This window comes from Procambarus clarkii, chromosome 1 (genome assembly GCF_040958095.1).
Source record: "Procambarus clarkii isolate CNS0578487 chromosome 1, FALCON_Pclarkii_2.0, whole genome shotgun sequence".
In the NCBI taxonomy this organism is placed as follows: Eukaryota; Metazoa; Arthropoda; class Malacostraca; order Decapoda; family Cambaridae; genus Procambarus; species Procambarus clarkii.
Window position 1 is genome coordinate 24,509,568 of NC_091150.1, and position 14,043 is coordinate 24,523,610.

Genomic DNA, 14,043 nt, shown 5'->3' on the forward strand with positions numbered 1-14,043 from the left:
TGCAGCCCATTCCCACCAGAGTAGTCCTTATGGTTTCCTTGGTGGCCGGCCCAAGCTTCTTTTCAGACGCTGTTTGATAGGTGTCCGAACCCGGGGCGTTTTCCCGCGGCTCCGCCTCTTTCGGCAGGTCGGATCGGTCCTGTACGTGACTTGTTCGGCCTTCTCCTCGGCTCTTTGCGTCTGGTATTTTGACGCGGGTATCACCATCTCTGTGGTGTTCAGGTGGCCTTATTGATGGTGTCCCACCTGCGAGCTTCGTCTTGGTGACAGTATGACGTTCCTGGTGTTTCTATGCACTTTTTCTAGCTCTTTGTACGTTGTCTTCTCTTTCGCATCAGGTTGTCTTGTCCTTTCTTGGGTTTTTCTGGACTACAGTTAATTGATGTTTTCTTACTGTTGCCTCGTTTTATGCGGTGCTGGTGGAGCCGCTCCGGTTTGCGTTTGGGGTGGACGCCACGTCTGCCCTGTTTCGTACGCTTTCTCGTGTTTTGTTTCACCTCCAGCCTGCTCATGCGTCGCCTGCGCCGTCCTGGTCCTTGATCAGGGTGCCTTCTTCTTCTCAGTTTGTGGTAGCCCCATCGGTTCAGGTTTCTGCTTCTTGGTACTGGCGGTAGTTTTGTATGTGTGCAGCCTTTCTCCGTCCTGGCGACAGTCGAGACGGCTGGTTACCAGAGGGGTTCTTGGGTTATTGATGCTTGATTGGTTTAGCCTGGGGTGCATCCTGTGTTGTCCGGTTGTGCTTTTTGCTGTTACCTGCGTACCATGTCTGGGGATGTGCTTTAGTTTGATCCGGTTCCCCTCGTTCCCTGTTTCAGGGCTCGGGTCTCTCAGGTCATCCGCAGAGTTTTTCAATCTACCAGCCTACCAGCCTGCGGTCTGTCTTTGCGCCCGTGCTGTTCGGACGTTTGCAGCTTTTGCTGCTGTGTTGGTGACGTCTAGGGCTCATTTTGGGTGCAGGGAATTGAGGGTCGCACAGGTTCTTGGCCGCCCATTCTTTATGCGCGTCTGCTCCTGTGCGTTCTTGTTGCCTTGGGTTGCAGGTTGCATCCTGTTGTCTCGGCATCGCGTTGCGGAGTTTGTGGCGGCCGCCTCCCGGGTTAGCCCTTTCTTTTCCTTCTCTTTGGGTATGAAGCTTCAGGGAGCCGTAGGGGCTCCCCACAGAAAACCAGCGTTGTATGTAATTAAACGCCATTTTCTGGGTGATCCCCAGAGGCTCCCTGGCAACCCTTCCTCCCACCGGTCGGTGGTTTTTTCGCGTTGGTTGAAGCTTAGCTTCCGAACTGAAGCTTGGTAGCCGGCGCAGTAGGTCCGGGGCTCCCCATCTCCCTCTCGGGGCGGGGGAGGCTGCGCGGACGATCGGTGCGGCAATAAAGTGTGATGTTTGCTTGTTTGCTAGTTTCCATGGGTGTGTAGGGAGTATCTACCTCTCTGTTCATTTTTTTGTTTTAGTTTTTTACCATGTGGGCTTGGTTTTGTTATGCCTACCTTTCTGGGTGCCTGACCCTGGTCGATGGCAGATAAGGAAAACCCCAACCACAAGGGGGTTTTCCAGGGCCATTGCTCCCTGAAACCTCTCTGAAGGGGCCAGGTTCTGGCACTGGTCCCTGGTAGGTCTGAACTCCTTAGCTAATGTCCCGGTCTAATATAACATACATTAGCCCAATTAGCTCCAGGGAGCCTCCAGGGCTCACCCAAAAAATGGCGTTTCATTACATTCAACGCTGGTTTTTTTGTGTATGAAAGACGGTGAGTAGGTTGGGGGGAGGGGGGACGTGTTAGTGCTTGGAAGCAGAGTCCCCTTCCATTATAACATCAGGCAGTGAGGACTTTTCTAGGGTACTCTCTCTCTCCTACATTTTGCAGGCCCACCACTAGGACCTGGTTGTGGCTCACTGCTTGTTTGTCTCGTTAAAATTTTGTTTATTGACACTTGTTTTTCCCCATGTTTTAACACTTGTCTATAGTGAGACATCACATTGTCATAAAAAGGTTAATGCATCGGCCTGTTACAGCTTTATCTGGGTGACACTTTTCAGCAAAACTTTGCAGTTCTTCCCTATACAGCACAAATTTTCTTAATTAATGAGCAAGGGACATCAACAACCCGCATACCATTTTTCATGTTTACGAATGATCTCTTGTTTTTCCTCTATCGTCATCCTCACAATTATTTTCTTAGATTGAACTTTACCACTGACTTTCTTGGAACCCATAGCATGATAAAAAACTCATAGCATAAAAACTTTTAGGTTCAGAAACTAAAAAAGCACAAAACAATGAAATTCTTTACAAAGAATTTAAGCGCGATCATCACTGGGTGGGTAGGCACGATACTGACAGTCGCCCCACTCTCCAGCACCACACGCTTGTTCGACCCAAACATGTATCAACAGACATCGTACTCCAAGGAAAACGTCATACAACAATTCAAATTTTATGATGAATTTGACATCGTATACCAAAAAAATTGGACTCTAGGGCAGTCATACACCAAAGTACCACTGTATTTATATATACATAATACAGTGTACAGTATATCTATTTAATTTGTGAATGGCTTTTTTGCAGGTACTTGTTCACCTTGGGGGAGGCATCTATGCTGTGTCCACAGAAAGTAAACAATAGGATGTTCCTCATGCTTCAGAGCCTCATTTTCCACCAGCCTGGAGAAAAGTCTGCCCTCACAGCTGTCCCGTCCTCGCAGATGCACACCTCTCAACCCACCATGATTACCTTTACACCCACCATACGGGTCAAGGTAACTTTTATTTCTAGTTGGAATGAAATTTGAGCTCTTATCTGTGTTACCCTTTTACTTCATTTTTCCTTCTTGCATAATATCAACTCCCTATTCCACTCTTGCTGTGCCTAGACTTGATAAGGATCAAAGGCAGACCCATACATCATCAATTTCATTTCATTTGTAGGAGTTGAGTTATTTTTTCAGCCACATTATTGTGATATTCTCTGGATATTCATGATTTATTTCTTTTTGTTTTTCACAGTTATTAAGAAGTAATTATATAATGAGATAATCATAATTTTCCAGGCACTAGCTGTGGTCACTTTGGGCAAGATGTGTCTGCAACAAGAGGACCAAGCTAAACGTATCATTCCTGCCATGGGCAAGATGCTCGATGTGACCAAATATCCAGCTCTCAAGATAAATATTGTCTTCACCTTGTCTGACATGTGTGTCAGGTAGGTGCATAAAACGCTTCTCTCCCCATATCCAGCTAAAACCAGGCTGGATATCCCAGCAGTTATTGTGGTCTCTGGCTGTGCCTGAGTGCTATACAGTACAGTACTAGTTACTATGTTACACTTGCTACCGTGCCAGGGGGCCCGACGGCTGAGTGGACAGTACTCAGGATTCATAGTCCTAAGGTTCCATGTTTGATCCCCGGCGAAGGTAGAAACAAATGGGCAGAATTTCTTTTACCCTGATGCCCCCTGTTCACCTAGCAGTAAATAGGTACCTGAGAGTTAGACAGCTGCTACGACGCTATGCCCCAAAATCACCTCAAGATAACCTTAAGAAGATGCATACTTTAACTTCATACAAGAGGTTATCTTCTTGAGGTTATCTTGAGATGATTTCGAGGCTTTAGTGCCCCATGGCCCGGTCCTCGACCAGGCCTCCACCCCCAGGAAGCAGCCCGTGACAGCTGACTAACACCCAGGTACCTATTTTACTGCTAGGTAACAGGGGCATAGGGTGAAAGAAACTCTGCCCATTGTTTCTCGCTGGCGCCCGGGATCGAACCCAGGACCACAGGATCACAAGTCCAGTGTGCTGTCCGCTCGGCCGACCGGCTCCCGAAGATATAGCTCCAGTCCACAAATGAGGTAGTAATGTGATAGTAAGGGAAAGCTTGATAAAGGAAGGCACAGTAAGGAAAGGCATAGTCAGGAGAAGGTCTGGCAAAAGAAAAGTGGTCCAGTAAGCAAAAGCCCGGCAAAGGAAGGCCCAACAAAGGAAGGTCTGAAAAGGAAGGCCACGCAAGTGCAGCGACCCAAGGAGAGGCTGGATGCCAGAGCTGAGCATCACAACAAGGTGAATTAGTGTCCACAAATGGCTGGGACAGGAGAACCAGGCCAAGGCAAGCAGACAAAAGCAACCAGAAAAAGATACTTCCAGTGACAGCTCATGAAATATAGACACCAAGCTGCTGCAAGATGGATGCAATTGCAGTTGCATCGGCAGTTGCAACTTTTAGCTGAGTATCTGAAAAACTACACTTGCTTCCACTAGAATCTGCTAAATCTCCCTGCTTGGGCTTCCAACAGAATCTGCTAAATCTCCCTGCTTGGGCTTCCAGCAGAATCTGCTAAATCTCCCTGCTCGGGCTTCCAACAGAATCTGCTAAATCTCCCTGCTCGGGCTTCCAACAGAATCTGCTAAATCTCCCTGCTCGGGCTTCCAGCAGAATCTGCTAAATCTCCCTGCTCGGGCTTCCAGCAGAATCTGCTAAATCTCCCTGCTCGGGCTTCCAACAGAATCTGCTAAAACTCCCTGCTCGGGCTTCCAACAGAATCTGCTAAATCTCCCTGCTCGGGCTTCCAACAGAATCTGCTAAATCTCCCTGCTCGGGCTTCCAACAGAATCTGCTAAAACTCCCTGTCTGGAAAAAGGAGAGAATGAGGTTCTCAACAGGATGGATAGCTGCCAATTTGACTCTTGGATACAATCCAGACAGCCAGCTGGTATGCATGGCCAGCTGTTTGTTCATGCTTGTGTAGGTTACCAAGAAAAGAACCTTGATACACAGCGAGAGTGAAATGAAATACTGGTTACATAAAAGGCATGCGGCACAAAACACAAGCATGAAGCCTGCCGAGGCTTCTGGGTCTTACCAGCAGACCCCCTTCTTTTCTGCCTTTTCCCTGGACTCTGCTTTTTCGTCAGGGGTAGAGGGAGTGGAGGACGGCTCTGCCCCGGATTCTGGTTTGAATGATCCCGGGGCGGGGAAGGAGTTGACCTGGGAGGGCTTGGGCGCCCTCTGATCCCGCGTGGGTTTTAGTGCTGTCTTCGCAGGGTTTGTTGTTGCAGGGGGGGAAGGGTTTTCTTACTTCCCTATCCTGTTTGAGTTTCATTTGGGGTCGGCTCCTCCCCAGGTTTAGTTCCTGGTTCCCTTGGGTTCCTCAGCTCCTTCATTCCAGAGGTTTTCGCATCACCCTTATGGAGGTTCGGGAGGGTCTTGCTGTGTATCTTTTGCGACACCAGGATTCTGCCTCTGTGATAGATCTCTCCTCATTTGAGTTCTGTTCTTATGCCCTGTATTGGGCACGTTTGGAGGTTCCGGAATCTTCCTGGCTGGCAGACTGCCAATTCTTTTCATTGGGGGGATATGTGGCATGGGTTCCATCGGACCCGCATGCTTGAGTGGTGAGGAACTTCTACCGTTCTGCAGGTTTACCTGAAGGGTGATTTTGAGTGCAAACACATGCTTGTTCGCCCCCGTTCTTCCTCTGGATGTTAGCCTTGTGCAGCTGCACGTACAGGTTCCCTGTTGTGAATGTGGGATCCTCCTAACCACTTCCCATATAGGTACTATGATTTGGCAGTTAAAGGAGGATGTAGTTCCATCGTCGGGTAAAAAGATTCTTATTCATATGGGTCCCTAGGTAAAAACTTAGTATGTGGAGGGGGGTCTTGTAGTTGGTTCGTCATTAATAAGAGGGTTAGGTTAGTTGATGTGAATGTAGGATCCTGCTAATCGCTTCTCATAATTCGTAGGTCGGGTAGGATAGGGTTTCGTTACGTACACTATGTTGGATTCAGGTTTAGGTTAGGTTGGGTTGGTTCTTCTAACTTTGAAGCTGCCCCAGACAAGTAGTTCCTGAGGGACTTCCCCCTCCTCCACGCAATCATAGATGGGTCTTGGAGGAAGTTATTCCATGATGGGTGTTTGCCGTAGGTCTCCCTCAACCAAGCCCAAATATGCATTAGTTTCCTCTTAAGGTTTGCCACCAGGCCGGTGAAAAATAAAGTAGGAATGGATCCATCTCTTTTCCTCCATGGTTCACATGGTGAACCACGGAGTGAGTGCTGGGGGGCGGTCTTAGTAGTTGTTCCCTTGTTTTTCCTGGGCATGGTGAAATATATTCACTGGGTACTATTATAGTGTGGGTTGGTTTTGTTGTTGTCGTCGTGTTCCTCCTTTACGGACAACCCAACCCACAACTCGGTAGAGTGCTTATACCTCACCAGGAGATCACCCTTGGCGTTTCTGGCTCTTGGAGAGGGGCTCAACGTCACACATTTAGGGGATGCGGCTCCAACACTTAGCCTCGTTGTCACGTGCACACACCCACTCGAGCCGCTGTGACTCCCCACTCTCTCCTTAGGTGATATGATCTCCTCAATCCCCTTTTGACTTACTAGTATTACCTTCTACCCTGTCCACAGCAGTGGTTCTTGGTTCTTTCTCTCTCTCTCTCTTCTTCTGTACTATTTCATGGGAAGCCTCACTAGGACAAGGGCAAACACCAGCAAATTGGAATACATTTACTGGAAAAGCACATACACAATACATACACACATATAATAATAATGAATCCTATACTCTATAATATTACAATCAGGTTGCACTCCAACACCATCAGAACTCTATCATCAGCTTATCAAGTGGTATCCTATCTTCTGATTCACCACCTGATACTATCAACCTCCTCAAGTAGATCAAGTCTACATACACTGTTGCACCATCAGCAAGATAATATATATATGTATTTATAAATGTGTACAAAGAAAATCAGCATTTGAATGCAATAACATATATCAGTATAAAAGTTCATTGATACACAACAATGATCAATCGATCACTCTATCAGTCCTAGAACACATACATCTGTAGGTAATCCAGCCTACATCTGTAACTCCAAACTTCAGTATAAAACACTCCTTGACATAAGAATGCAATCACTCACTCACCTCTCACAGCGTCTAGCACGCTAATGACAACCAAACACTATCAACTCCCTACAAGTAATCCACCAGAACTTCCCTTCCACCTCTGGAAGTTCACTACCCTGATCTCTTCAGGTTCTTCCGGGCTTAACTACCAGGATCCTCTGCAGCTCCTCCAGGCTGCTACCATGAAGTTTCCTTGAGCAACTACGGTGCTTCACCCTTCTGCTAGGGTCCTCCACAGCTCTCTTGGCTGCTACACCATGAAGTTCCCTCGAACAACAATGGTGCTTCACCACCTCTACAGAAGCACGTGACACTCCTCTTCACTGCTTCTCCTCACAGCTCGAGGTCCTCTCCTCCACAACCTTGGAGTCTCATCAATTACTTCATCTGTGCTGGCTTCGAAGTTCTCAGCAACTTCTTCCCCAAAGGACAAACCTGCAACCCATCGACACTCCAATAAAAATGTTTCCCCTTTAACACATAAACAAAAATAATCACACAATATGTTTGCCTTAAACCTCTATCTGTCCTCTACATACAGTGAGAGTGGACTCCCCTGTTTTGGGCGGGTCTATACTCCGCCTCGCCCGGCGGGCCTCAGTCACTCCGGGAGGGGCCTTGGGAGGGGCCTTCGCCGTTGGGAGCTCTCAGTCACCTGCCAGCGCTCAGAGGGGACGGACGTCGCTCCGTGTTCCTCCCTCTCCACTCTCTTATTTTAGGCTTTCTGCCTTATCAAAACATGTCTAACTTATAAATAAACATCGCTACTGTCGCTGGGCACACGACCAACTACAAGCAATCACTATGAACTGGCTTAAATCGTGCTTACCACAGATTGTCTAGTCGAGGGCGCTCCTCCCTCTGACGAAGCTTGGTCAGGGCGCTGCCACAGCCCACGATAATGCTTCTTGGCGGTTTAATGCTCTCCTCGTCGACCAGGACTTGAGACCACACATCCCCAGCTCAATTCCACAGCTGGTACATCTGCACACTTCTCTTCTCTTCGAGATATATCACTAGGATTTCCCTTCTGACAGGAGCTCAACGGAGCGCGGCTTTCCCCCTGCGATGTCTGGTCTCAAGTGAGGTCAAAGCCCTCCAGAAGCGAGCCTCACGCCTCCATCAAAATGTCCACATCTCCTAGCCAGTCATTTATCTGTTTTCTTCTTCACTGCCCATAATCTTAAATTGTTATTTATATCCAAGCAACTATTTTACATATGTGTTATCACCTCAATATTTGCTAGACCTTCTAATCAGGTCAGGCTTGCTGAATAACTCTCAAGGGGAAGACTTGTTTCTCCTGTAGGCTGAGATCATAACAGTATCCTCTGTTTCTGAACATATACCACAGATCCTGTAGTTGGGGATCCAGAGTATCCTCCTTGCTGTTGATTTCTTTTAGCCTAAGTCCCAATGAGTGGAGGGTTTAGTTGCCTTGGTTTCTGGTTACTGATTACCTTGAGTAACTGGTTACTCAAGCTTCTACTCATACTGGTTACCTTGAGTAATGTATCGACTTTTTGAGTGCTAGCGAGTGGCATGAATCAAATTTCAAATAGGTGTAAAAGTTGGTAGGTTTGTAATAGGTCTTCGTCTGGAGTGTTCTCGTAGGTTACTCAATGAAACCCTCATATCTAATAAATTTATCGTAGAATCATCGTGCTCTAGGGTAAATTTGAGGTTACCTGGGACTGTATTGAACAAGGCCACAAACCCTCTAGACATGGATACCCACCTTCCATGATATCAAAACTGTCGTCTATATACCTAAAGTATATCACTCTAGTGTCGTGTCTTCAAGATCTTTCCATCTCAAAGATCACATGCATAAATATCTCTGCAATTGCTACACTTCTGGATCTTCAATCACTGTTCCTTAGATCTGCTTATATGCTTGCCTTTCAAATTGTAGAAGAGTGTTATGCATCACATGCAGGATTGCTTCTTCTAGTAGTTCCTTTCGGGGGGTTCTCCAAACCTTGGCTATTCTGGCTGCTTTTCTCTGTGGGATGGTTGGATATAGTGAAACTACATCCATAGAGAAAAGCCTAGCTCCTTTTGGTACTGGGGCCTCATATTTCTGCTATTTTAGCCAGGAAGTCCATGCTGGCCTTAAGCCTCTCATGTAGAAGCCGCAGGAGAGGGTTGAGCAGGGCCGTACATATCCAATCTATTGGCCGTGTGGGTGCTCAGCACAGGCTCAGGACTGGTCTTCCCTGCCATAAACCAGTTGCTTCATGTTGTGCCTTATGAATTTTGTGTAGGGGATACATGCTAGAGACAACGGACTCAAAGGTGATGAAGAAATCCCTTGCTTTCGCTTGGATTGGGCATTACATAGTGCCATTTCCTGGTTAGTAATCCATTGATATGCTGTCATATCTGCTAAATGTCGTTACATTTTTCTCCTGTAGTTGGTTTTCTTCTAGACGACGACTGCATCTCCTTCATCTGCTATTTTTACAACGATGCATGTTCTCAATTTCAAAGATGCTAAAGTCTACCTCTACTCCCTGGATAGGTTACAGCTCTGCTTCTGGTCGGTGTCCCTTGTGAGGTCCTCCTTCAGCTGTCGCACCTTCGTTCAGAGGCCTATGAGGTTGAAGCTTCGACCCTTCTCCCCTTTCCCTGGTTGTAGATATCTGAATGAGAGAGAGAATTTAATTCCTGGTTGTTCTTGCTTTTACTTAACTTGTTCTGGTCAGAGGCTGCTCCAGGCTTGGTTAATACTGTTTTCCCAAGTCTGTGCAGAACCCCTCTATCACCTCCTGCTGCTTCTTTTGTGCTGGAGGGGCCCATCACAAAGGGTAGGGACCTTCCCAGGAGATTTCTCTCATGCTGGGAAAAGGGGGACTTCTGACACGACTGTGTTTTAGTCGTCTTGCCTTTTGTTGTACTGCATGTTGTTTCCGCCTCTTTTCTGACCTCCATAGGTCCACCCTACATCTTTGGTTCTTCCTTGCTGTCCTCTACTCGCATCTTGCTGTCTCCATGCTTGGTTGTTGTTTCCAGGGTTGTGCCTGTCATCCCTGCCTCTATTCTTCTGTTGCCTGCTGTTGCTTCTGTCTCAGTAGAAAAAATCCGTCCCCTATTGTTATCCCTACCTTGTCTGTTATTCCAATTTTGTTTTGAGGGGTTATGGGGGGAGGTGTTATTCCCTCACCTTTGGTCTCCCCCTGGATTTGTCTCTATTGTCTCATGATGGGTTCCTCTATTCGTTTCTAGATCTGTCTCTGTCATACTGGTTCTGCCCTGCCCTGCTATCGGTAGAGTTATCTCGTTGGTTATTCCTCGATTGCCCTTGCTGGGTCTGTCTTACCTGTACCACATTTGTACCTTGTTTCTAGTTCCTTTGGGTAGGAAGAAAGGGGGGGGGCAGACCTTGGTGCGGGTTTAAGTTAACTGCAATATCGTCTTCTGGCAGGAGCTGAGGTAGCTGAGGATTTGCACGCCTGTGGGCATTTGGCCTCGGTCGTGTACTTCTTTTCCCTTCTCGAACTGTCCTTGGACTGGCTTGGGAAGGACGTAGAGGCATTAGGTGCCGGCCCTTTGTCTGGTGCGTTTGCCTCTGCGGCTCGGGCATCGACCGCACTGTTGAAGCTGTTTGTGCCGATTCTCAGGGAGGCGGTGTCTCTGTTCTTTTCTTCTCACCTCTGGTGCCGGCAGGCTGTGCTCGCTCTCTCATTGGAATCCGCTTGGGCCATGGCTCTAAGGTTTTCATTGCCATTTCGTCCGTTGCTGTTTGCGGAGACTGCGGTCACACAGTTTCTACGGGCGGCTTCGTCTAGTTGTTGTCCTGTGTCAAACTTGTTGCTTTTCCTGAGTGGTTGGTCTTGGCATTCTCGGGAGGATCGTGTCAGGGCTCGGGGTTCTCACAGTCGGGGTGTGCCATTGGTGCCAGCTTCTGAGCCAGTGCTTTCTTTGGAGCCTGTGTTGTCTGGTCGGCGCAGACGACAACCGTCGTCCGGCTTCTCATAACGAGTGTTGTCCCTTTCGTGGGTCGTCTTATTGACGGGGCGATAGAAGGGAGGTTATCTTGAGGTTATTTTGAGATGATTTCGGGGCTTAGCGTTCCAGCAGCCCGGTCCTCGACCAGGCCTTCTTTTTGTTACATACCCCCAGGAAGCAGCCCGGTCCTCGACCAGGCCTTCTTTTTGTTACATACCCCCAGGAAGCAGCCCGTAGCAGCTGTCTAACTCCCAGGTACCTATTTACTGCTAGGTAACAGAGGCATCAGGGTGAAAGAAACTCTTAGCCCATTTGTCTCCGCCTCCACCGGGGATCGAACCCGGAACCTCAGGACTACAAATCCGAAGCGCTGTCCGCCCAGCTGTCAGGCACCCCACTGGGAAGCTCGCACTGTTTGCACACGCTTGGTCCCACGATTTGTGTTTCGGGTTTTCTCCTCTGGTCTGTGGTGGCGTTGGGTGGCTCCTCCTCCTTCAGGGGCTTCGGGGCTGATGAGCAGGCTTCCTCCCCTGCGCTCTGTCGGGTCATCTTGGAGTGAGTGCGCTTGGGCGTGGTCGAAATGACCCTATCCCTCAGGTGGGTTTCCCGCCTCTTTCCAGTGCCAAAACGGGACCTCACAGATCTGCTGTTCATTTTGGACTTGTCCCGTCTGAAGTCTAAACTTCTGGATTTCCTGCTTTTCCTTTTAGATGACCACTCAGTCTCAGGACCGGCTTCTTTTGGAGTTGGGTGCTTGGATGATGTCCCTGGACCTCCAAATGAACCGGAAGGAGACGTGCGATCATGTCTGGCTGTCCAGTGCTCTCTGTCTAGTCTGGCAGTCTGTGGCAGACTGTGCAGCCTGTAGATTACATCCTGACAGCTTGTCTACATGTCAAGACCGACAGCATGTCTAGCCTGACAGCCAGTCAAGCCTAGGATTATGTCTAGTCTGACAGTTTGTCTAGTGTGATAACCTATCTATCCTGACAATCTGTCTAGCCTGATGATCTGTCTAGTCTAATATTCTGTCTAGTTTGACATTCTGTGACATTCTGTCTAGCTTGACATTCTTTCTAGCCTGACATTCTGTCTAGCTTGGCAATCTGCCTTTCCTGACAATCTTTCTAGCCTGACAATCTATCTAAACCCAGTTACATCCAGTTTGTCTAGCCTGACTATCTGTGTAAACATCAGTTTGTCTAGCCAGACAGCATGTCAAGGCTAACAGTGTCTTGACTGACAATATCTAGCCTGACTGTCTTCACCCACTTGATCTAGCCTGACAGTCTGTCTAGACTGACAATGTCTAGCATGACACAATCTAGACTGTCAATCTGTCTAGCCTGACAGGTTATCTAGTGTGTAACAATCTATCCTAACAATCTGTCTTGCCTGACATTCTGTCTAGCCTGACAATCTGTCTAGCTTGACCATCTGTCTAGACCCAATTTGTCTAGCCTGACAGCATGGTATCAGCATGTCTAGCCTGGCAGCATGTCTAGCCTGGCAGCCTGTCAAGCCTGGCAGTATGTCTAGCCTGACAGCATGTCTAGCCTGATGGCTTGTCAAGCCTGGTAGTATGACTAGCCTGGCAGTCTGTTAAGCCTGGCAATGTGTCAGGCTAGACAGCCTTTCTAGCCTATATGTTTCTGTTGAACCAGGATTGATTCAACACTTTGAAACATAAAGAACATTGTGTGAGGAGCCTATGCTACACTTTCTAACTTCAGAATTGCTTTTAAATATATGGATGGAGAAATACTAAAGAAATTGTTCACGACTTTTGTTAGACCAAAGCTGGAATATGCAACGGTTGTATGGCATCCATATCTTAACACTTTCGCCCGGGGATGACGCAGCATTGCGTCATCCACTTTAAATAATCGCCAAAAATCAGGTTTTTATCCGATTTTTTTGGGACTGGTTTTAAAATGCGCACCGATGTCTTCCCATTTTCTTTGTTGAGGCCCTCATTTTCTTGTGGCCCTCAGGCGGCTTGGCACACGCCGTGGGCCCATTGTTTTCGCTCCACTGTTGTTGCCTCCCCTCGCATCTCAAACGTGTGAACATTTCGGCTATTTTCCGTGGCTATATTTCTTACTGTGGCTTTAGAAACTATCTACGCTTACTCCACGATGGATAGTGATCATGAACAAGGCCCTTCCAGGAAGAAAATTGCGAAAGAAAGGCTTGAAAAGGGCGGGAATTGGGAGTGTAGCTGGAAGGCGTCTGAGCGCTCGCTCGCGGCTAACGCGTGGCCCGTCTTCAACTCGTCTGCGGTTGGAGCGTGACCAGGTTTTTTATTTTATATGCTAATGTTCCTCTAGAGAATTCTATTGCGAACCCATTGAGACCAAAATGAAAGACGTAGGACGAAAATTGAGGTGACCAGAGTGAAAATAGTGAAAACATGTTATCGCGTTTGCGTGCTCCTGGGTAACTCGTTTGCACTTTCTCTGTTTGCTGCGGGTAATTAGCCGGGCTTTTGGAGTTTATATGCATTTAGTGCTGTAGAGAATTCTATTGCGAACACAATGATACAAAATTTAATCTCGTAGGACGAGAATTAAGGTGACAAAGTTGAAGAGAGTATACACTTTTCAGAATTTACGCGCGCTTCTGTGACACCCTGGGACCCATATCGCACAGTTGAGGGGTGGCGCGCGGGGTACGCCAAAGTGTTAAGAAGCACATCAACAAACTGGAAAAGGTGCAATGACATGCCACTAAGTGGCTACCAGAAATGAAGGATAAGAGCTACGAGGAGAGGATAGAAGCATGAAACGTCGTCGTCCCTTCAATTTCTAGTGTGTGGTCTGGTCAACATACTTCAGCCACGTTATTGTGACTCATCGCCTGCATAGAAGCATGAAATATGCCAAAACTAGAAGACAGAAGAAAAAGAGGTGATATGATCACTACGTACAAAATAGTAACAGGAATTTACAAAATTGATAGGGAAGAATTCCTGAGACCCAGAACTTCAAGAACAAGAGGTCATAGATTTAAACTAACGAAACAAAGCTGCTGGAGAAATATAAGAAAATTCACTTTTGTAAACAGAGTGGTAGACAGTTGGAATAAGCTAAGTGAGAAGGTGGTTGAGGCCAAAACCGTCAGTAGTTTCAAAGCGTTATATGACAAAGAGTGCTGGGTAGACGGGACACCAC

General features: G+C 47.5%; 1 protein-coding gene across 1 annotated transcript in view; it reads left to right on the forward strand.

Moving 5' to 3' along the window:
• Window positions 1–14,043, forward strand: part of Cap-D3 (Chromosome associated protein D3) — a 276,731-nt gene that overhangs the window by 136,551 nt on the left and 126,137 nt on the right. The window contains 2 exon segments of the mRNA XM_069323213.1: window positions 2,569–2,758; window positions 3,050–3,201. Coding sequence (XP_069179314.1) covers window positions 2,569–2,758; window positions 3,050–3,201 — 342 coding nt within the window.